The sequence below is a fragment of the Echinops telfairi genome, unplaced genomic scaffold (assembly GCF_000313985.2).
Source record: "Echinops telfairi isolate 266 unplaced genomic scaffold, ASM31398v2 ScPeMD7_2291;HRSCAF=2852, whole genome shotgun sequence".
Classification (NCBI taxonomy): domain Eukaryota; kingdom Metazoa; phylum Chordata; class Mammalia; order Afrosoricida; family Tenrecidae; genus Echinops; species Echinops telfairi.
The window spans coordinates 42824681-42847222 of NW_022106189.1; the positions used below are offsets into that span (position 1 = coordinate 42824681).

At 57.3% G+C, this 22542-nt stretch overlaps 1 protein-coding gene across 1 annotated transcript in view; it reads left to right on the forward strand.

The window, feature by feature from the left end:
- Positions 1–22542, forward strand: part of LOC101638275 (c-Maf inducing protein) — a 57636-nt gene that overhangs the window by 6682 nt on the left and 28412 nt on the right. Inside the window, exon 3 of the mRNA XM_004704528.4 lies at positions 21756–21917. Within this exon, the coding sequence (XP_004704585.2) occupies positions 21756–21917 (162 nt within the window). The remainder of the gene's footprint in view (positions 1–21755; positions 21918–22542) is intronic.

A 22542-nucleotide genomic window follows, 5' to 3' on the forward strand; every position in this document is an offset into this window, starting at 1 on the left:
GTGTGTGTGTGTGTGTGTGTGTGTGACACACGCAGGAAGGGAAACCTGCTGGGAGTGTGGGAAGTGAGCCTCTCCCACACCGTTATTGGCCCATAGTTCGAGTGGCCTGGATGTGGTGGGAGGTCCGTCGTGAGGTGAGCCTCTGTCAGCCTGCCCCTCACACCTGTGAGGGCCTCCGTGCCTGCCCCCTCTGGACCCGCATGTCTCAGGCTAGCCTGGGCATGTTTGTCCCATGGGGCATTTCAGGAGGGCTGTCCATTTTTCTCCAAGCCTCCCAGGTGTCACCAGACAGACCCAGTGATTTAACCTCTGGCTAGACAAGCCCTCGTTTCCCTTGGGTGGGAGCCGGCACCACCTCCTGCCTTTGTGCCAGAGTCCCCTGTCATGACCCTCGCCTCACGCCCCAGGCCATACTGGTACCTCTGCCCCCATCATGCTGCGCCGGCCGGGAGTTCCCCCGGCTCAGACCTCCAGGCTCCTTGCCCTGCTTTGTCTCTGGGCCTCGTCCTCCTGTGTGGCCCCTGGGTAGACCCCTTACTGGGGCCCGGGACTCCCGTCTCCTGCCTCCTCCTCCTCCTGTTCACCTGCCTAGCCCCTTCCACACCGCCTCCTTAGCCTCCTGCCACCCCACCGCTGCCTGCTGCCTCCCAGTTTAAAGCCTCTTTTTCACGGGCTGGCAGGCACAGGCATCTGTACAACCTCTCCAGGGCGTTGCTCAGCGGAGAACAAGCCCTGGGCTCCTGCAGGTCCTGACCTCCTGGCTGACTGCACTCCCGGTCTTCACATGGACATCCGACAGCTGTAGCCTGGTGTGTGTGTCCCGGCTAGCTTCCGCACGGCACTCCCTCTCAGATGCTCCGGCATGTTCCCACGGTAGAGCATACTAGTCTGCAGCTGAACTGTATGGTTCCCAGTTTTCCGTTAGGGACGACCCTCCCCCCCACAGAAACCAAGCCCACTGCCGCCAAGTCAGCCCTGGTAGGACAGAGCAGAACTGCTCATTAGGGGCTCTGAACCGCTGACCCTGCGGTTAGCAGCCCAGCCCAGCACCACCAGGGCTCCTGTCCGTCAGCACAGGGCTTTACTCTAGGTTCTCCTCTTTGCTCACCTTCCACTGTGAGGTGGGTGGGTGAGGGTTCACGGAGCAGGTACGTTTTCCATTCAGCAGCGTACACGCATCTCTTCCCATGTCATGGATTGCCGTTTCTTACCACAACCACTCCCGGGGTTTTTTGCTGCCTGTCTCCTGAACTTTGCCCTTGTCCCTGCCCTTGAACTGCTCTTTTAATCTCAAGTGACTAGTGTTGTAAGGTGTGGATGGTGTTATTGGGCTCTGGTAGGCCTGTCTCTGGTGGGGCTGGAAAGTGAGCCGCCAGGGTGAGTAGACTCCACACCTGAAGGGTAATGCGGGCCATCGGCTGGGGGCGGGTGGTTTCTGTCTCGGTGATTGAACCTCATCTTTTTTACAGCACTCGAGTCCTGCTCCACTCACTGCAGGACCTTCTCATGGGTCCCTTTCCGAGCAGTTGGCAGTGGGAGCCAGGCACGATCTAGTTCTTCTGGTCTCAGGGGCATGGACACTGGGGTTCACATGGGCCCCCTATACCAGGGATCAGCAAACTTTTGGGACTGAAGAGCCATTCCTAACACTTAGAACAATTAAAAAATTATCCCAGAGCCATAAATAGAGTTTTACAAACCAATGGGATCACTGTTCTCTGAATAATATCCTTTAAAAACTTTCAATGTTAGCTCAGGGCCACATGTACTTACCGAACGAGCCACATGTGGCTGGCGAACCATGGTTCATCGACTCCTGTACTAGACCGACTGTTGCCGAGAGGCTTCAGTTTCTTCCACTCCACTTTCTTCCAGACGGGGAGGGAGAGGCCCCTCCTTACCCCTGAGACGCTGCTCCCAAGCAGTCAGTACTCACCGCCATACAAGGTTGTCTTGGTGGCTTGGGTTGTGCCGTGTGGTCTTTGTGTCCCCTGATGCCCCCAGGTATCAGGTTAGGGTTTCATAGCTGCTGCAGACAGTTTGCATCATATCCGTGGTGGGTTTGTTGGCAGGAAAAGTAACGAACGACAGCATAACCCCAAACCCCAAGTCCACTGTCATTGGCCTGATTCCAACTCCCAGCTACCCTAACTGGGGTTTCCACTGCTGACACTCAGTGTGGGGAGCAGACAGCCTCCTCTTTCTCCCGCAGAGTGGCAAGTGGATTCAGACCATTGATTCTGTGGTTAGCAGCATATTGTGTAACCTGCCAAGCCACCAGGGTTCCCCCTCCAGGAGCAGGACTCCTTGCTGTCCTGAGTGAACAGGGCCCAGTATGGAAGGGCCGGAGGAGGCAGGGCCCCAGGAGAAGGGGAAGGTTGTCCAGCCTCTGTGTCTCCCCCCAGAGGGCCCACGGCAGGCACCAGGAATCAGCCGCCTCACACACTTCCCTGGAGGCAGAGTTCTTGTCAGTGTGGCACTGCCTGTCACCAGCCTGCCCCCACCCCTGACCCGTGTGGGGGTCCAGAGGCAGCCCTATGGCCAAACCCAGCCCTGTGCCCCTGTGGGGCTCGCTCCTGGGATCCCGATGTCAGAGCCTGGCCCTCCTCTATCTTGGACTTGCTGGCTGCTCTGGGCCCCGTGCAGGGCATGAGGCTGGAGCAGGAGGCAGGGTGGACAGAGGTGGCCTCTGCCATTTCAGGGCCCAGCGACGCGGCTGCCTCTTCCACGTCCAAGAGGGAGGAACTCTGATTAGTTCCTGGCACCAGGTCAGAGTGGACTTTGTGGCCTCATGGGAAGAGATCTAAGGGACTTGGCTGAGACTGTGACAGGACAGGCCCCCCCACCCCCATACTCCAGCACTCTGGGGGAGCCTCCGGAGTGGCCAAAACTGGGAGTCAGAGTCCAGAGCTGCTCAGTGTCTCACCTGGTGGGCTGCTTCCCTGATGTGTGTTCCCGCTGTCCCCTCAAGGGGCCACTGGGGGCTCAGGGGCCCAGTCTCCAGCGCCTTCCACCCACAGCCTGCTCCCTTCCCCCGGGCCATCGGGAGCCATAACTAATAACACATGAGCGTCAGGGACTGGAGCGAACAAGTGGCAGAGGAGCGGGCAACCCTGGGGAAAAGAGTTGGTGGAGTCGGGGCCTTCTCCACAGAAAGGGAGAGAAAAACAATTATTAAGCACCTACTCGTGCCAGGAGCTCTGCAATGCCTCCCAGGTTCACTGTCTGTCTCATGGATTCTTCCCAAAGTGTTATTCCACCCCTCTGGATGTAGCAGCCTATCCCATAACCACTTGTCCCAAGCGGGCAGTACCTACTTTTGGTGAGTCTGGCCTCAGCATGTCCTCAGCATGTGAGTGACCTTGAGTCCCTGCTGTCAGTTCTGCAAAATCCCTGTGCCCATCTCTACCCCCTCCCTCAGTGTACGCCAGCCCCGGAGCAAGGACCTGTAAGAACAGCCCCGTTTTATTAATAGCGGAAAGGACAGAGAGAACAGCAACAAGCCCAAACCCACCCCCAGCCTCTTAACTTATATCCCAAATGTATGTAGTGGATTGTTAACTACGAGGTCAGTAGTTCAAAACCACCTGCTGCTCCGAGGGAGAAAGATGAGGCTGTCTGCTCACAGGGAGATACACAGTCTCTGAAATCCCCCCTGGGGCAGCTCTGCCCTGGAACCCAATTGATGACAGTGAGTTTGTTGTTTTCCAACTGCACAGGGAGGGACTGGGCGGTGGTGGCTTGTAGTCACCGGCAGAGCCATAAGCTGAGACCAGGCCGAACGCCGTCACCAGCCAAGTGGTTGGTCCGTGACCCTACCAGGCCCCAGGGTTTGATGTAGGAAACACCGGGAGCATCGAGAGTATGAAACAGTAAGAGGTGGCAGCGAATCTCCCCTCACCCGGGTTCCTTTCCCCAAAGGCTGTTGGTGTCAGCGGTTCTGTGCAGAGCTTCAGAGTCTTTGTGATTGTCCCTGCGTTTCCTCTTCAAATGCCACCAAGGTGCCAGTGCCTCATGTTGTCCCTTGCTCCACTTTGCCCTGTAACTGTACATTGTGGTGCTCTCTCTGCAGCCTTACACACGGGGCTCTGTCTTTTCCACTTCACGATCGTGTAGGTTCAAGGTAGCTGTGACTTTCCATCTCTCCATTGAACACTCGCATTTTCCAGACAGGGGAAGAGCGCTCCAGAGAGGAGGGAAGGGGAGGGTTTGTTGACTACACAGCAGGGCTGACATGAGAGCTGGCTGCCTGATTCTCACCACCACCCCACCCCACCCCAGGACCCATCAGCAGCCCCAGGAATCAGAATGCATGGTTGGGGGAGGGATGACCTCTTCAAGGCCACAGAGCCAGGGGATGGAGGTGTGGGGTGTGCAGCAGGCCTCTCCTGCAGCGGGCTCTCAGGACAGCCCCAGAGAAGTGGCAGATGTGGGCTTGCTGTAGGCAAAGACGTGGCACGCAGTGCGGCGATGACAGGCTGATGAGTCACGGAGCCATAAAGGCCGTTCTGCACTTCCCCCACATACGCTCCGTAGGCCAGCACTTTTCTGTCCTTGAAGGCCCCTTTTCTCTCTCTTTAGAGAAGAGGTGTTGTTCGTTTAGACAACTTCTCAGGGAGGTGGTGTCTTGGTGGGAGCGTGCTAGGAGTCTGTGCTCGGCTCTTGGCAGCCCAGCTGGGTGGTGGGCCAAGGGGTCCCACGCTGGAGTGCGAGGTGTGTGGAACACTCCTGTGTGCCTCCAAGGCTCCTCCTGGCCCGTTGGCTTAGAGACGAGGCCAAACAGAGGCTCGGAAAAGAGCAGTGCCTGTCCCCACAGAGACTCGGGGCCCTCTGCTCCCCTGGAGGCGATCCGAAAATACCCGGCGGGCAGCCAACCCAAGTCTCTGGATGGAAAGGTGTTGGGGAGCGAGGCTAATTGACTGGGAGAAGGTTCCGGAACAGCAGAGGCCCGTCCCCTTGCGGGTGCGACACTCATAGGGTGCACCCTCTATACTCTTAGAACCTAGAGGCACTGTCAACCCAGCCCCCCAAATGCACCAACAGCCCTTTGAGAGGCATGAAGCTGGCCCTTCGGTGCCCGCCGTGGGCTTGTCCAGTCAGGATGGGAAAACAGAAGTAGCTGGGCAGATGCTAGGACAGAACCTTCAGGAAGGTCAGGTATGCTTGACCTCTGGGCCAAAAGGCATGTCTAGGAGGTGAAGGGCCAGTTCAGCCGTGGCCAGACATGGTGAACTCATCTGGGCCTGTTGACGCTCAGGGCCCCTTTTTCAGCATCAACTCTTGTCTGTCTCATCTAGCATGGCCCCGTCATGTCCCTGGCGCCCTGGCCTATGTGCACCAAGCAGCTTGGTTCTCAGAGCGCGGTCCCCAGACCAGCAGTGCCTACAGCACCTGGAAACCTGTGAGAGGCGCAAACCCTCCAGCCCTACCCCTAGACCACATCGGGCTGTGTTCTAACACACCTTCCAGGTGACTTGGAGCCTCCCAAGTTCAAGGGCTACACATAGCCTGAAGGAAAGGAAAAGAGGCAGGAATGTTTACTGAGCTCCCCTGTTTTCCAGCTGTCTCCTGTAGGCCTCGGAGCTCTGCTGGCGTAACCAGCAGGTCAGCAGTTCAAAACCACCAGCCACCCTGTGAGAGAGATGTGAGACTCTGCTCCCATGAAGAGGGGCAGTCTGGGAAACCCACAAGGCCAGTTCTGCCCTGACCTGCAGGGTCGCCATGCGTCAGAATGGACTCGAGGGCAGTGGGGAGGGTTTTATTTGGGCTTCTGCCGAACCTGTGGGGCAGTAGACATGGATGTGCCGATTTTGCCATGGGAAGCTCGACTCTCAAAGCTTGAATCACTTTCCCGTGTCCCCGAGCCAGAATCAGACTGGGCTGTGGACTCCCTTGGCCCGGGCCCTCATAGCTTGCGATGTCTGAATGTCTCCGTGGCTTCCACCAGCCATCTGTCCCTGTGACCCTGGAGGCTCCGCCACCATTATTGCAAATACTAGCAGGGTCATACAGGGCAAACAGGTGAGGAAGAAAGGCCAGCCAGTGTACTTGTGAAACTAGCCAGCAAAGACCCGATAGTTGACACCCAACCATGATCTGATCACTACTTTTGACACCCCGGTCGGAGGCATCAGTCGCACAAGGGCGGACATCCTGTTTGGTGAAGGGGAGGATCATTGAGAGTGAGGGAGCCCTCTGGCAAGAGAGGTGGAGTAGCACTGTCCACCATAGTGACCTTGAGCATGTGCCGTGTCACACTGTTGTACACCAGTCACCAGGGAATAGACTCCCTGCCAGCCTTTCTCCACTCTTACACCCATGCATCCATCTGTCCATCTTTCCATCACCATGTCTGTCCATCCATCCATATATCCACTCATGTGTCTGTCCATCTACCTTTCCATCGTGTATCTGTTCATCCACCTACTTACCCATTCATTCATCCTTCCATCCAACTGTCCATCCATCCTTCTTCCCATCCACCATGTATCTGTCCATCCACCCATTCATCTATCCATCCATGTGTCTATCCATCATCTACCCTTCCATCAAGTATCCATCTACCCCATTTATCCACTCTTTCATGGATCCATTTGTCCATCCATCCACCCATTTATCCATCTGTGTACAGTACTCATTTACCCAATTTACCCATTCATTCCATCTATCTACTTGTCTCTCTATGTACTACCCGCCTAGCTACCTATTTATCACTTCATTCCCCACTCATGGTTGTAGATTTTCCTGCCAGAGTCCCTTCATCTGGCCTGGAATGTGGGACTCTGCACAGATGAGGGTAACTCCTGGACCCTTCTTGGACTTCCCCAGGACCCATGGAAAGCTGTTGGAGGAGCACCCCACCTCAAGGAAGAAGGCCATGCCTCGCTCATCCAGCCTCCTTCTGAAACCTTCCTCTCTCTTTGTGTCTCCCACCTGGAATTCTCAGCCTGGCAATGTGCAGCCGAGACCACAGCTTTCGTCCGCCCAGGGTGCTCTCCACGGAAGGACTTGGCCACTGTCAGGGAGGAAAGCTCCCACCACAGACAGCAGACCAGGCACCCTTTGAAGTGCTGTGCGCCCGGGATAAAGTTCTTAGTTAAATAAACAGTGGAGTCCGCTGGATTCTACCGGCTTGAGGCCCAGCGCAGAAGCCGTTATTTGGAGTGGGGATAAGGGAGCGTTCCTCCCTGATCAGGCCTCGAGGGACCAGAGCCCGCCCTGTCCCTGGCTCGGGCAGGGGGACCTCCGTGGGGCTCACTGCTCCTGCACAGCTGTACCGAGGAAGCGTACCTTTGGGTACTGTATTTGCACATTCTGTATTGTGTATGGTGTGCGGTTCCAAATTGGATGCATGTGCTCAGGAAAACTCCTCTTTGTAGTAGAGCTGATCTAACCGGGAGGGTCCCGCTGTAGTCCTGGTGACCCAGTTCAGGATGTGCTGCCAGTCCTGTGTTGTCATGGGGACAGCCCGAGATGTCTCACACCTTGTTGGAAAAAGTGAGGTCTCGTCCCTGCCTGGAATGTGGGATCCAAGTGACATTTATCATGAAGGCGAGACTGGACAGCAGACAGGGGCGGGGTGAAGGATGGACTGAGCCGTGTTCTCTGGGACTGGGAGGGGGTGTGGGGTGGGCGGGCTCCCTGGCCCCTGAGTAGTGTTTCCCCTTCATTTGCCCAGTGAATGCCTTGTGAGGCAGACACGTACGACAGTGGCTTACAGAAACACCCAGAAGGGGGAAATCTGGACCCGCGCTTCAGAGCGAGTTCAGTCATGCACTATTGAGAGAGAACAGCCATCTACACAGACCTGGCCTTCACGGGTGCCACAGTGAGACCCCAAGAAACCTCTCCGAGTCTTAGTGTGCAGCGAAGTGTGGCAGTAGAGAGAGCCACACTGAGTGCCACACTCCCTCGCCGGGCTCACTGACGGGCCCGCCTGTTTTTGTGGGTACCAGTGGCTTCCATGGGACAGGACCATGCCCGTCGGTGCAACAGCAGTCGCGTGGCTGTGACAGAGACCACACGGCCTGCCAAGCCTGCACTGTTGACCAGCTGGCTGGCCTGTGTCCAGTCCTCTAACCGCTACTTTATAGTGTGGAGTCAGAGTGGATTCATATGCTACGGGCAGGGGTGGGGCAGGGCAGAGGTGAGGCTAACAAGAATATATGTGTGTTGTGGGCTGAATTGAGCTACAGTTGTACATTGATATGGGTGTGTGTGTGTGTGTGAGTGTGTGTGTGTGTGTATGTGCACGTGCCCAAATATTGGTATAGGGGAGGCATGTAATTGCAAACGTGCATACAGAAAGAGAATCCAAGTGATGATTGTCACCAAATTTAAAACGGTCCATCCTTGGGCTTGGCCTTCTCTCTGTAACGCCACCCTCCGTGACCGTGTTGTTATGTGGCAGAGACTCCGGATGTGACTGTTGTTAGGTGCCGTTGAGTCCGCCCTGACCCACCGTGACCCTGTGCACAACAGAACGAAACCCTGCGCGGCCTGGGCCACCCTCCCCATTGTTCCTGTGCCCGCGCGGCCTTGTCACCACAGTGCCAGTCCGTCTCATCGCGGGCCTGCTTCTTTCCCAAGCATGACGTCCTTCTCTAGGGACTGTTATTTCTGACATTAGTCTACAGGAAAATGCAAAACAACTCGAGGGACTAAGAGGGCACCCCTGTCTCTAAGTACATGGACTCTGGCCGCTTGAAGGACTCTGAAGTACTAGCTCTGTGACCTCAATGTTGGAGTCCTGCAGAACCTTTCCCCCCCTGCACCCCACCCCTGCCCCCCAGCCCTTTCTCCCTCTCTCTTGTGTAATGAAATGGACAGTGCAGGGCTTGGCTGCCCGGGAAACTTGACAAATAGAGCTTAGACTTCTCCCTGGTTCTGTCCTGTGACAGCTGTAACTGGGCCGGCCTGTGTCCTTCCTGGATCCCCTAACCCTCTCCCACTCCTACACAGTGCAGCCTTGCAGAGCCAGGACCATCTCATGTGATCCTTTTCAGAGCAGGTGGTAATGGTAGCTGGGCACTATCTAGTTCTTCTGGTCCCAAGGTTTGTAGACTGGTGCCTCGGTAGTCTTTTAGGCCATCAGGCTAACCTGGGTTTTTTTTTTTTGCATCTTTAAAAAAACTGTCTTCCTCCTTCTTTCCTCTGAACGGGGAGAAAATAGTTGCATATTAGATGGCTGCTCATGAGCTTTTAAGACCCCAGTCACTGCTCCCCCAAAGTAGGGATGTAGAGCGTTGTTTTTGTAAATTATGTAATGCCAGTTGAACTTGGTGTCCCCCAAGACCATGGTACTGATCCCACAGGCCCAGCTACTCATTCCTGCAACGTGTTTGTAAACTAATCACCTTTGAGGTTTAAAAGAGAGGGAGAAGGAGGGAGTAGGCACTGAGGAGGGAAACAAAAAGTCCACTGTCACTGAGTTCTCTCTGAAACCAACTAAGAGACGCTCAGGTAGACTCGGCCATGTGTCGTGCCCCCCCCCCCCACACACACACACACAGCAGAGGCTGGAACCTTGCCCTTGTGCTGGGGCTCCCCGTTCACACTCGGGCCTCCTTCACCTGAGAGAAACGGGTGTTTCTGAAAGCTGCCCATCGAGGTACCTCTGTCTTGTTAGGAGGCTTCAGGTCGGTGCCGTGCACCGCAGACAGAGCACTGCCCGGTCCGCGCTAGCCTCACAGCGGTCCCTGTGCGTGCTCCCGTGGTTGTAGCCGCCGCGTCCATCCATCTCGTCGAGGGCCTTCCTCCTTTTCATTGACCCTCTGCTGTACCGAGGCTGATGACCTTCCAGGGCCAGGTCTTTCCCGACACCTGTCAGTTCCAAGTAAGCGAGATGAAGTCTCGCCATCCTTTCCTCTAAGAGCACTGTGGCCATACTTCTTTTAAGACAGTTGGTTTGTCATCTTAGCAGTCTGTGGTACTTTCACCCTTCTCCAGCCCCACGGTTCTGTCACAGCAGAGAAACTAAGACAGGGTTTCTCCATGCAGGCCACGTCCAGTCTGATCATGGTGACACTGTGCGTGGGAGCTGTGGCTCCCTGGGGTCACCAGGTCTCTTTTCTGAGGCCCCTCTGGATGGACTCCTACCACCCACCATGAACAGCTTGGACCACCCAGGTGCATTGACTGATTTTTTGACCATTCTACCCCCTGATCTGTTTTTTTCTCAAATGGAAATGACTTTTGGTGGATCACCTACTGAACCTCATAAACCAGAGGAACCGCCCACTGCCATGGAGCTGGTTCTAACTCACAGTGACCCCAGGGGTAGACCAACACTGCCCCGGGGGCTTTCTAAAGCTGTAAATCTTTACTGCTGCCTCTTTGCCTTACAGAGCAGTGGGTGGGGTCTTGTCGCCCCTGCTTCGGTTCACAGCCAAGCACGTAAAGCCGCACACTACCAGGACTCCTCCTGCACATGGTAGCTATGCTCAGAGCCTCAGTTGCTGAAAGACCCCTTGAATCGCCCTACCAGTTCCTGTGATCCTCAGGGTGCCCTTGGGGATGCCAGATGCAGAGTGGAGTGTCATTTTCCTGAGGTCTGACAGCATCTGAGCTGTAGAATAGAAACCCCAGTGCATCCTGCCTGCCCTGCTTGCTGTCCACAGCCACAAAGCTGACAGGCTGGAACTAGGGGTTCAGAGCAGGGAAGGTGTGACTATCTGTGCACCCCCACCCAGGGCTGGCTAGCAGCTGTGCCATCTACCCTTGGCCCACTGGGGGCAAGGTGAGGGGACTCAGAAAGCCTGGAGGCTCCCTGTGGGCCGTTCCTAGCCCAGTCGGCCCCGGAGTCATAGGAGGGTGGCCAGGTCCAGGGGCTTAACGCTCTTGGAACTTACTACCTCCAATTCTGGTGCCACCAGGCCTCACCACGTGTCCCCTCTGAGGCTCAGGGAGGGTCAGGAAGCTCCTTGCCTCTTCCAGCCTCCTGGCCAGGGTCCTTCACTTCTTGAGCCTCTGCCTCCACCTTCCCATGCCCCCCTCCTGTGTCTTCAGCTCCCTCAGGGAGAGAAGACATTTGGCATTGGATGGAGGGCCTAGCCAGGTACCCCAGAAGGGCCCACACAGAAAAGCCACCCTCGTCTGGTGTGCATGCATCTTTCAGGGGTGGCCACAAGGAAACGGTATCAATTTCCTGTTCTCCCAGTAACCACATCTCCACCTAAAGTCTTCCCCCTCTAGCCTGTCCGAGGGAGGGAAAAAAAGAGGTATAAGGTGTGTGTGTTTGTGCATATATGTATCCATCTGTCCGTGTGTCCCCCAAGGTCTCGGCAGTCACCCTGACTTCTGTGACCTGGGCTCCTCGCTGACCGGGGGGGCCACACTTGCCCCTCAGACTGAGTGTGGAGATTCTATCCTCGGTGTCTGAGAAATTTTGCAGACCACCAGCTCACGCACAGCATGCCAATGCACCCACTGGCCAGGGGTGATATGGCCACTGCAACGCAGAGGACACCCAGCGATGAGCTTCCCCCAACGACGGGCTCCATAAGCACTTCAGGAATCAGGGAAATGTGGAAGTTGGAGCAAATGATGCCAGACCGGGGGTGGGGACATGGGAAGAAGAGGCAGCCAAGTCGGAGGGAAACCAGAGTGTTTTGCAGGGGAGAGGGATAGTATGGGTGTGTTTGCTCAGAGGCCGACGCTCCCCGGTCAGCTGCTCTTCAGGAGGGAAGTCCTGTTGGTCTGCTCTGTAGATTACAGCCCAGGACATGCTCTGGGGCCATCTTCTGCTGACATTCAGGATGTGTGAGGTCACTACGAGCTGTTCCTTGCTCAGTGACACCCCAGGGCTTGCTGGCTCAAGTCAAGGGGTAGGGCAGCGTTCAGGGCTCTGAGAGCAGCTTCAAGTTGGGCTGACACCCACTTCCTTCTGAGCGTGGGAGGGTCTGTGTCTAACCCAGTGTCGAGTAGTGGTTAAGCATTGGACTGCTAGCCTCAAGGTCAGTAGTTCAAAGCCATCAGCATCCCTGAAGGAGAAAGATGAGGTTTTCTACTCCTGTAAGAGGTACAGCTTGGAAACCCACAGGGATAGTTCTCCCCTGTCCTGTAGGGTCCCTGTGAGTTGGAACGAATTCAGTTGGAGTTTGGTGTCTGGCTTGTTCTAGCATGCAGGGGACAGCTTGGGTCTAATCTGTGTGCTGTGCGGAGGGACAGTTCTTTGTAGTCAGATGTTTTCCTGAACACAGGGTCGGGGGGTGTTTAACCATTGATGTTTTAGAGCACCCCCACCCCCCAATGTACAGGTACACCAAGCCTGACACTCACTGGGTACCAAGGATCTCAGGTCAGCCCTGTGGTCGATGTTCCTATGGGAATTCTCAGGAAGGTCCCCCTGCTACCGCCGGGGTCCCTAGGTGGCTCCTCGTGACATCACTGATGATGCGGGTGCCCAGGTGTTCACGCCAGGGGCTTATGCAATCAGTAGGCTAATGGGCTGGGAGGGGGTCTGAAGGGGAGAGTGAACTCAAGCATCTTGGTGCCCCCCCTTGGGAGCAAGGAGGAAGCTGGATTGTCAGATCCCTGCTCCCTGGGGAAAGGAAGCCCAGGAAATTCCACCCCAGGCTGGGCACCTGCGGTGCTGATGCCCTGGCAGCCCTAGCCCTGAGGGAGGTCAGTTTCCATGTTTGTAAAGGAAGCACGTCAGAGGGCCCGCATAGACAGTGGCTCTGAGGAGCCAGGCTTCTTGGCCACTGCCCACCTTGCTCCCCAGCTGTGCCTGTGTCTGTGCCTGTGGTACCCAGGCACTCTGGACTAGGGAGTAGGAACCACAAGTGTGGATCTCCCCACCATTCTGGAAGCCGGAAGTCCAGACCCCAGCATCCTCAGGGCCCTCCTCCCTTCTCAGACTCGGGGAGGAGGAGGTGGGGGGGGGGCCCTTCTTGGGCCTTAGGCCATTCTCTGTGGTGGCCCCTCCCGCTTCACCTGACTGCCTTTTACGCTGCATCTTCCACGGTCTCTTCTTCTGGGGATGCCTAGCCTTGCCTGAACTAACCAGACCTGCAGACAAGTCACAGGTCTGTCTTGCGTGACACAGCTCAACCCATACCGCTGCTGGGCAACCTTGGTCGGAATGTCCCTCTCTCGGGGGCCCTTCTCCTCTGTGAGGTGGGCACAGGATACAACTGCCCGTCTCATGGGGTTGCAGACCCACCTTGCAGGGCTCCTGACGGGGCTGTGGGAGTGGAGGACCTGGGCCATCGCCTGCCGAGTCAGTGCTGTGGCTTCCCATGTCCCCCAAGTGCCTCCTGGGAGGTGATGATGAGGATTGTGAAAGTGGGGGGCCCGGGGCCTTGCTTCTCTCAGAGCAGGGTCCCACACCCCAAGAAGCCCAGAGCCCCATGGGCTTTAAGTGCCACCTGAGGGCTTCAGTTCATTTACTTGAGTACGTCGGACTTAGTGCCCAGCCCACCTCACACTGACACCCAGCCGGTTCATCTTCTGGTCAGCCACACGCATGGTTACCCCGGCAACTGGCGAGCAGGATGCCATGCCCGAGCCCTTACCGTTTCCTTGGAAGCAATGATGACTCTCGAAGCTGCCTCCAATGAGCGCTTGGGGATTGCGTGGCCAACCTCTCCCCCACGAGGACAAATTGCCCATCTCCCCAGGAGCCAGCATGTCAGGCAGCTGTCAGCTGATGCCCAGTGGCAGCCAGCCTGGCTCCCCCCGGGGCTGCTCAGGCTGAAAGGACACGCATGTGTCGCAGGAAGGGCCGCAGCCATGCAGGCTGGTAAAGCACTCAGGTTGGCCGCCTCCCCCTGCCCGAGCTAAGCCAGGCTCCCACTCCCCAGTGACCTCGCTCACCCCAACGGTGGTTATGAGGAGCGAAGGTTATGTTCTGGGGAGTGCTCAACCCACGCCTGGCCTACAGGACAGCGATTCTTGTCTTGTGTCACCGTCACACCCATTGTGCCGTGTGATGGTCCCAGCACCCAGCAAGCACTCAGTGTGCAAGAGCCATTATTCCTGTTACTAGGAGCTGGCCAGAGGGGTTGGTGTCCCCAGCTAAAGGGGGAGGGAAGCTGGGGACGCAACAGATAAGCCCACTCCCTGTCACTGAAGCCATGCCGGCTCAGAGCAGCCCCACAGGACAGAGCACAACCGCCCCATTGGGTCCCCTGGACAGAAGCAGGCAGCCTCCTCTTTCTCCCGCAGAGCAGCTGGTGGGTTTGAACTGCCGACCATTCAGTTAGCAGCTGCACACTGTAGCCACCGCATCGCAAGGGTGATGATGCCCCTAAAGTGCCCTGGGGAAAATGGCCCCTGGCAGATAATCAGTGACATGTTCCTCTGCCAGCTGGCAGGGTGGCTGAATTGAAGACCCTCGGTGGTTGATGGATGCCATCAAGTTAGCTCCGACTCTGGCGACCGTGTGTTGTAGAACAGCTCTGAGTCCATGGGGGCTTCTTGGCCACAACCCACACAGGCAGGTCACCAGCCCTTTCTTCTGCAGAGCCAGTGGGTCATTAGGAGTTTTGGACCTTCAGATTAACAGTTGCCTACAGCGCGCACGGGGACACACACACACACACACACACACACACACACACGGTTCCCTGATGACTGTGGTGGTGGTGATGGTGTGGTGGGTGGTGGTGGTGGTGGTGGTAGTGGTAGTGGTAATGGTGGTGGTAGTGATGGCATGCTATTGTGTCAAATACATCAAACCCCCTACCACCCTGTGGTGGAACAGATAGTGGTCCAAGGTGGGGGCAGGAGGCATGTGTTTGCAGAAGGTAAACCGAACCCCAGAATGGAGATCAGGAGGATGCACACTCACCCACCGTGACAGAGGGGACCGATGTCATTGAGCAGTATGTGCAGACGTGATTGGGAACAGGAGCCTTGAGGGCAGAGTTTGGCCCCGAGGTCCCTATGGGAGGGAGTTCACCAGAGGGGCTCAGAGGTTGTGAGCTGGTTGGAGGACCCCGTCTAGCAGTCAGGGAATTGAACTAGCCAGTCAGCCCTCCTGCATGTGTCAGGTCCGTCAAGAAGACTGCTGTAGACCTCGGAGGAAGCCCAAGGGGCGCAGGCATGGGGAGGGGGTGCCCCAGGCAGGTCAGCTTCTCATGGGCAAGGACCCCATCACTCCGGGGGCTGAACACAGGGCCACACACAAGCTGGCCCTCAGCCTGGACTGACGGACAGGGAGAGAGGGATAGACCTGTTCCCGTCTGGCTGTGAGCCATAGAGGGCCCCAGCACTGCCCACTGCCTCAGTCTGTGGCGGTTGTGCAGAGTCGGAACCGAGGCACGTGAATTCGGGGAATAAGCCCCCCACAAGGGGAGAGGAGCTGTTCCTCCAGGGGAAGGGGGGTCTGTCCCCAAGGGGTCTATTCTCTGACCACAGGTGAGTGAGCATCTCAAGGGTCACGCAGGTAGGCGCTTTCTTTCATAGGAATGAGGAATTAAGCCTAGAAGGGCCTGGTTTAGGGACATGGGATGGGAAGGATGACACAATGACAATGTCCGTCCTGGCATTTACCCTGAGCCCAGCCCGTGCTGAGGAGCCTCAGGGGAGGGGCTGGACGCTGCTTGAGGCTGAGGGCGGGTCAACGTTGAAGGGCCTGGGGGACGGAGCGAAGCTTCACTAAAGCAATTTGCCCCCACTGGTCAGTGAGGGCAACGGTTCGGCAGTGGACGGTTTATGCAGCAAAGAGTGGCAGGGGGTCTGTGTGTGGCTCTTGCGTGGGAACCAAGGGGATCCCCTGTCTTCGCTACATGATGTGAAAAAGGGTGGTTCTTTGCAGTAACCTTCCTTTCCAGAACCCCAAAGCAAGCAGGGTAGATTCCATACTTCCTCCCTACTTTCCAGGATCACAGGGTCCAGGGGGAACTCCAGCCTGACCCATGACAGTCTCCCCCACCTGTGGTACTGAACATGGTAGCCATTTGCCACGTGTGCCTCTGCAGCCTGGAACTTCAGCCGGCATGACCCAGGCTCAGGCTCTCTAGTTGCTCTTGTTTGTACTGAGTGACTGTGTGTAAATCGTTACCTGTGCCTGTTGGCTCCCGGGGTGGGCCGGGCAGCGTTAGGACCTCCTTGGGAAGGGTGTGAGAAGCCAGCCTCAGCTCCTCCCTCCCTCCTCCACCTCCTCCTCTGTCTCCAGTCCTCCAGCCCTTGGTCCACGCCTCCTGCCTGCCGCCAAGCAGCGTCTGCTTAGAAGACGGGTTGTAGGGAGCATGCGTGCTTCAGCGCGTGTGTGAGTGAGCCTCGTAGGCTGCGGCAAGCGTTGTCGTCTCCGCAGCGTTCTTTATCACGTTCCGGGGCACGCCTTCCCTGGCAAGGGGTGCACCCTGGGTGACAGCTGTCACACTCAGAGGAGCGGGTGGCTCCACTTTCCCAGGCCTGAGAGCCCGGCGTCTGTGGCTGCCTCTGCTGAGGGAGCAGTTGCCAGAGTGATGGCGGGCGTTGCCCAGGTAACGTCCCTTCCCTGACACGCAGAGAGGAGAGGGCGAGGACGGCCATGGAGTGACTGGCCCTCCCACACGGGCGCAGGCGCCTGCTGCTGCGGCTCTGAGCGCTGGCAGTGGGTGGGGCTGAGTCACGGATGCTGGGAGCCCTGCCCGTCCTGGACCACTCGCCCCAGGAGTTGGTAGGTGATCCTGTTCAGAGCTGCTGTTCAGCCAGGAATGGGGTGACTAGATGGGGCCTCAGGGAAGCGTTGCAGCCAGCCTTGGCTGGTCGTTACTTTTTCTGACCTCACTTTGCAGGTGAGGAAGGTCATAGGCTGCGAACTGGGCATGCGTGGTGGTCTGTCTGCTGTGCTCACTCTATCGTTCTGAACACAGTGCTGCCGCATGCTTGCACTTAGATCTCGGTCAACTTCATTGGAGAGATAAGTGGGTAGAGTGGATGGATAGACGAGTGGGTGGTTAGATAGCTAGACAAATAAACCAACAGGTGGGTGGATGGAGGATGGATGGATGGATGATGGAGGGTGGGTGATAGAAGATGGGTTAATGGGTAGATGGATGATGGAGGGTGGGTGATAGAAGATGGGTTAATGGGTAGATGGATGGGCAGGTGTGTGGATGGATGGATGGATGAGGTAAGATTAATGGATGGGCAGGTGGGTGAACGGATGGATGAACGGAGGTGAACGGATAAGTAGAGAGATAGATGGCTAGACTAATAAAGGAATGAAGTAGGACTTGGATTTGAAAAGAACCGTGTTGATTGTAAAACCTGCACCCAGCTGTGAACACCATACTGCCTTTGATGGCGGACCGAGCCTCTCCAGGGTTTTTAAAAAGTCTTTTAAAAATTGAGGTGTACTTCCAATGCCATAAAAGTTGCCCATTTCAAGTATATAGTTAAGTTGTTTAATAAATTTTACAGATCTGTGCAAACCTAGTTTCAGAAGGGCTTGGGCCCCATGAGGCCTCCTGTCCATCCCATCTTTCCCCTGGATCTCTGTCACAGGTGGGCTTTTGCACCTGGCTTCTTGGGCTCAGCAAACGTGTGTGAGGCTCCTCCTTGCACATAAGAAAGATGGCGCTCTCCCGTCGGACAGACATAGCCCTCCTGTGTTTTCAAGCCCACCCATCAGTCAGTAGACATGTGCATCGGTTGGTCCTGGCGAGGGGCTATGAGGAGCAAGGCGGCTGTGGCCCCTCACCTGTCTGTCTATGTCTGTGTGACATTGGCAAACGAACCTGTTGCTCTTGCGTTGGTTCCAGGGACAGTAGTGTCGCAAGCGCCCACATGTTCTCCACAGTGGCTGTCCCCCTCACAGGGCGCAGGCCCGGCCCCAGTGCTCAGTGCCTGCTGTTCCTTATCGCGTGTGGCGGATCCCATCTTCCTGGTGGCTGCAATGCTGAGCCTCCTGGTCTGGGTTTGACCTTTCAAACCAACCCCCAGGTTGGCAGACCTTCCCTGTAAAGGGCCAGGTATCAAGTATCTGGGGCTACACGGGCGCTTTCAATTCCCCACACCCCATCTTTCGCTGTGCGTTCTCACCACTCCGTGAAAAGTGGGATCCTGGGCTTGGCTCCCCCACGTGAAAGCAGCCCTGGGCGGATCTGACCCACATGCTGTAACTTGCCCCTTTCTCCTAATCACCCCAGTCAGACTGGCCCCTGTCTGCTCCACTCCCGGCTGGGATTCGCTGGGAAAGCATCTCGCAGAGCCAGGAGTCAGGATTCCGGAGATGTCCTACTTCCCACCCCCCATGATTCATCACCTCGTGAGCTCATGGGGAGTTCCTGGGAGGACACGCTAACTTGTTGAGAAGTGGGGGGGTGGGGGTGGTGACAGGGACACTGTTGGTCCTTCCTCTCCCCTGCACTGCCCTCTTCCCAGGCTCACTGCCTCCTCTGGGAACCAGGGTCCTGCCCACACCCTGTCATCCCCGCAGAGCAGCCCCAGCCCCCCTGCTGCCTCCCAGCCTCCCCACGCCCTCACCCTGCGCCTTCCTGACTCCCTCCTCACAGGGCAGCCTGGAGTAGCCGGCCTTCTCTCCCTCCCCACCTCTGCCCGGGCCCTGGGCTCCAAGGCGAACTTTGGAGTGGGCCTGCCTGGCTTTGGGCAGCTCGCTGCCCTTCCGGCCTGGTGTTCTCGTGTGTGAGCCGAGGCCACCGCAGACCCGTGGGGGACGCTGCAGGAGCCGGTTCTCCACCCAGGGCAAGTTCCTCTGGTGGGGAGGGCGTGGGCAGATTTAGGGGGCAGTGGAGGCGTAGCAGTTACATGTTGAGTTGCTGACCTCAAGGTGAGCAGTTTGAAACCATCAACTGCTCCTCGGGGCGTGGGGGCTTTCTGCTCCTGTAAAGAGCCAGTCTCCGAGACCCACAGGGGCGGTTCCGTCTTGTCCTATCTGGTCGCTGTGAGTCAAAGCTGCCTTAATGGCAGTGGGTTTGAGTTTCGTGTGTGGCCTTGCCACAGCGACTGACAGGCCGTGGTGGGTAAGTGCCCAGCTCCTGTGCCGCTGGGGATGGTCTGCCTGGTCCCTGGGCGTTCCCAGCAGGCTTAAGCCCCAGCTGTCCTCTGCCCACTTCCCTCCCTCGCCTCTCCAGCAGTCAACCATTGGCTCTGTGTCTTTGGGTCACTTTCTGGTCAGAAGGTGCCCCGGGACTTGTCCCCCTATCAGAGGGCCTGAGGTTTGTGCACCTGTGGGGGCTGAGCACAGTGCCTGGCACTTGGCACATGCTCATTGTGCTCACCTTGGTTCTGGCTGTCTGGAGACGGTCTCCCATGCAAGCCATGTAAGCAAGGACCTGGGCACAGGAGACCATGTGCTCACATGTTCCCCCCTCCCCCCCAAAAAAAGCACTTGCTAGATTGCAAACTTTAAATGAGGCAGAGGGTGGAGTGATGCTCCTGAGATACCTGGTGGAGGGGCCCTGGAGGGGGAGGGCCCCTGTATACCCCTTCCTGCTCAGGCTCCTTGGTGCGGGCACAGCTGCCGTTGCTGTCGGTGGGTGCTTACCAGCCTCACCAAAGTAAGGGAGACACTGTTCTGTTCGCAGCACAGTGTCCGCAGCCTACCAGGAGACAGGGCTCCCGCCTAGAATCCACGGGGTGGGGTAGGAGGGGGGTCTCTGTGGTTTTCTTGGGGGCTTAATGTAGGGCAGACTGTGGTGTCTGTTTTGTGGTCGTTTTAAAAAACAAGCTGTTCTTGGGATGGACTAAACCGTCCGGTGGCATCCAAGAAGCATCCCTTTGTGGGGAGGGAGGGGGGGCGCGGACCAGCTCCCAGACGGGGCTGTTGGGCTGGCTGTGCGTCCATCCGCTCACGGTGTTGCCAGGCATGTGGGCCTCCAGCCAGTGGCTACCAGGAAGCAGGCCAGGTATGCTTCCTGAGAACCTCGACAGGTTGGGTGTGTGGTGTTGTTAAAGACAGGGGGGCTCGGTTCACCAACCCCCCCCAATCCCCCTCGTCCTACCAGCACTGCGCTCACCTTTCTCCAAACCTCCTCCTGAACGGGCCTGCCTCTGTGTGCCCTCCAGCCCCCAGGGGATGGAGAATGCTGGACAAGAACTTGTTTCTGCTCTTGCTGCTACCCCGCCCCCCAGCTGAAGAAAAGTGTGGGGTCTTTGCTCAGCTTGTGCCATTCTTGGTGCAGAGCTGGTGAGCGGGCAGGGAGCAGTGAAGCCAGCGGGGTGGGGTGGGGTGGGAGGGTGGGGGGGTGGCAGGGGGAGAGGAGCAGAGCTACTGTTAGCACTTGGTGTAAGAAAGATCCAGGATGATGGGGGTGCACATGGAAAGCCCCGTCGGTTGGTATGGGGGGCATGCCCCCCCCCCCCGATTGTGAGCCGTGGAAAGGAAATGGGGTATTAGATATGCCTCCAGGGATTGAAGTATAGTGGCCCCTGAAATGGTTTTATTCAGAGAGACCCTGTGGGGTCAGAACGTCTCGTCCATTAGTTTCAGCCGCTCTCTTTGGACTGTTTTTTTTTTTTTTTTTTTAATGTAATGCTATCCAGAACAGACCACAGGCCTGTTTACCTGGGGAACACACAGAAAAAAACAGCCCAGTATTTGGGGGCCCTGCTTATGGATGAGGAAACCAAGGCACAGGAGGTGGGACCCCACAGCCTGCTCTGGCACCAGCACCTCTCGCTAGTGTGGACTCATGACTATCGGCAGCCATCCCCTCATGGTAGGCGGCTTTGTGTCCAATAGGTGTTGCCTCAGGTGTCACCGTCTTTGTGATCCCTGGTCAGCTTCAGCCTGTGGTCACAGCCCCTGTGCGCTTCTAGTACCTGCCAGTCTCGGGCTTGTTTTCCAGGGCTGTCACGGACTGCGACCAAGGGGTTGTGGAGCATCACTTGGCCTTTCTTCCTAGTGTCTCTGTCTTGAAGCTCCCAGGATGTTTGTCCATGACGGGGGACCCTGCTGGGCTCTGAAACCCCAGTGGGTCCCTCCTCAGCACCCGGTCCCAAGACCACTTTGTAACTCTTCGACTCGGGAACTAAGTGATCAGGGAGATCCCGAAGACCAGCGGGGGAGTGCCCCCTCCCTTCCTCATTCAAACTTTGGCTTTGAGATTGTGACATGTCATCCCAGCTGGCTGCTAGCGCGGCGACACTAAAATTAGGCCCTCCCCAAGGAGCAGAGCTCCTAGTGAAGGCGTGCATGCAGTTGAGGGAGGCTCCCAGGCCGGGAAGCGCTGGGCGGGTGGGGGCAGGGGCGTGTGGCTGGGACCTCCGCTGCCTTCTGAGGGCCTCTGTTTCCATGATGTCAGAGAGAGAGGCGGGACCAAGGCCGCCTCAGAGCCAGGCAGCACCCCTGCCCCGACCTCCCTCTAGCTTTGGACACTGCATCGGGCGGGCGGGCAGGCACTGAGCACAGGTGAGCACACCTTCCCGGCCTGGCCGGGTGAATGCTGAGGGTTGTGCTGCCTTTCTGATGGGGCTTGGGCCCCTCCTGGACATGCCCTTCCTCGTCACATGCCTTACTTAGCAGGACCCTGCTCTTTGAGGCAGTAGGGGTGGGGGGACCTCTGAGGATCAGGATGAACGGAAACGCACCTTCAAGGAACCCCCCATGCCTGCGTCCACTGAGTGCTTATGGAGAGAAATCCCCTTGTTCCTTTTTCATGTCATGGGAACGTGGGAAAGTCTGCTTCCGGCACCCAGTGCTGCCAGGCGCTGGGGCTCTGGGCAAGTCTCCCTTCCTGCTGGGCCTCTCGCTGATGGGGTGGGGAACCCCCGCCCCCTGCCCTGCTTGGTCTCCATATCCGCGTGCCCCACCTTTGGCAGATCAGTAACCCACCTGTCCCCCATCTCTCTCCCACCAGAAAAAGATCTACAAATACAAGAAGGTCCTGAGTAACCCGAGCCGCTGGGAGGTGGTCTTGAAGGAGATCCGTACGCTGGTGGACATGGCGCTGGCCTCCCCGCTGCAGGACGACTCCATCAACCAGGCCCCCCTGGAGATCGTCTCCAAGCTGCTCTCGGAGGTACTGTCACGCCTGGTGGGCAGGGTGAGGCGGGGGCTCCTCTCCTCAGAGGGGAGCGGGCTGAGCACCCGGCCAGCGGGCCTGCGGGTGAGACCACAGGGCTTGCGACACTTTCCAGATGTTGGTCGCCAGGCTTCTCCTGGGAGGCCCCTTGGGGTAGATTTCAAATGCCCAGCTTCCCTGAGAGTGGCTCAGCAGCTCACAGTGGGCACCGGCACCACCCAGGAATGCCAGTTGCATGCAGAGGCTTCAGAAGTGCAGGGAGAAACCCCGTCCACTTTTGACCTTATTTTTGGCTAACATCTTGAAGGTGTGTGTGTGTGTGTGTGTGTGTAGGGGGGCGCAGGTGTGGCAAAAGAGATCAGCTGAGTGTATTTGGATTGTTTTGGGCACAGAGGTAGAATAGACGTCACAGAGGTCGGCGGTGCCCTGGGTCAGTGGCATGGGTTTTACCCATCGCCCTGTACACTCACTGCCCAGCCCATTGAGAGGGTTATTTTAAGAGCTGGCATATGTGACCATGGGGCTGGGAGAGCTGAGGTCCATGGGGCGGCCTGGAATCGATGGACCATTCTCTAGGAAGAATGGAACCCTGGGGTTTGCGCTCAAGGTCCATTGCCGCTGC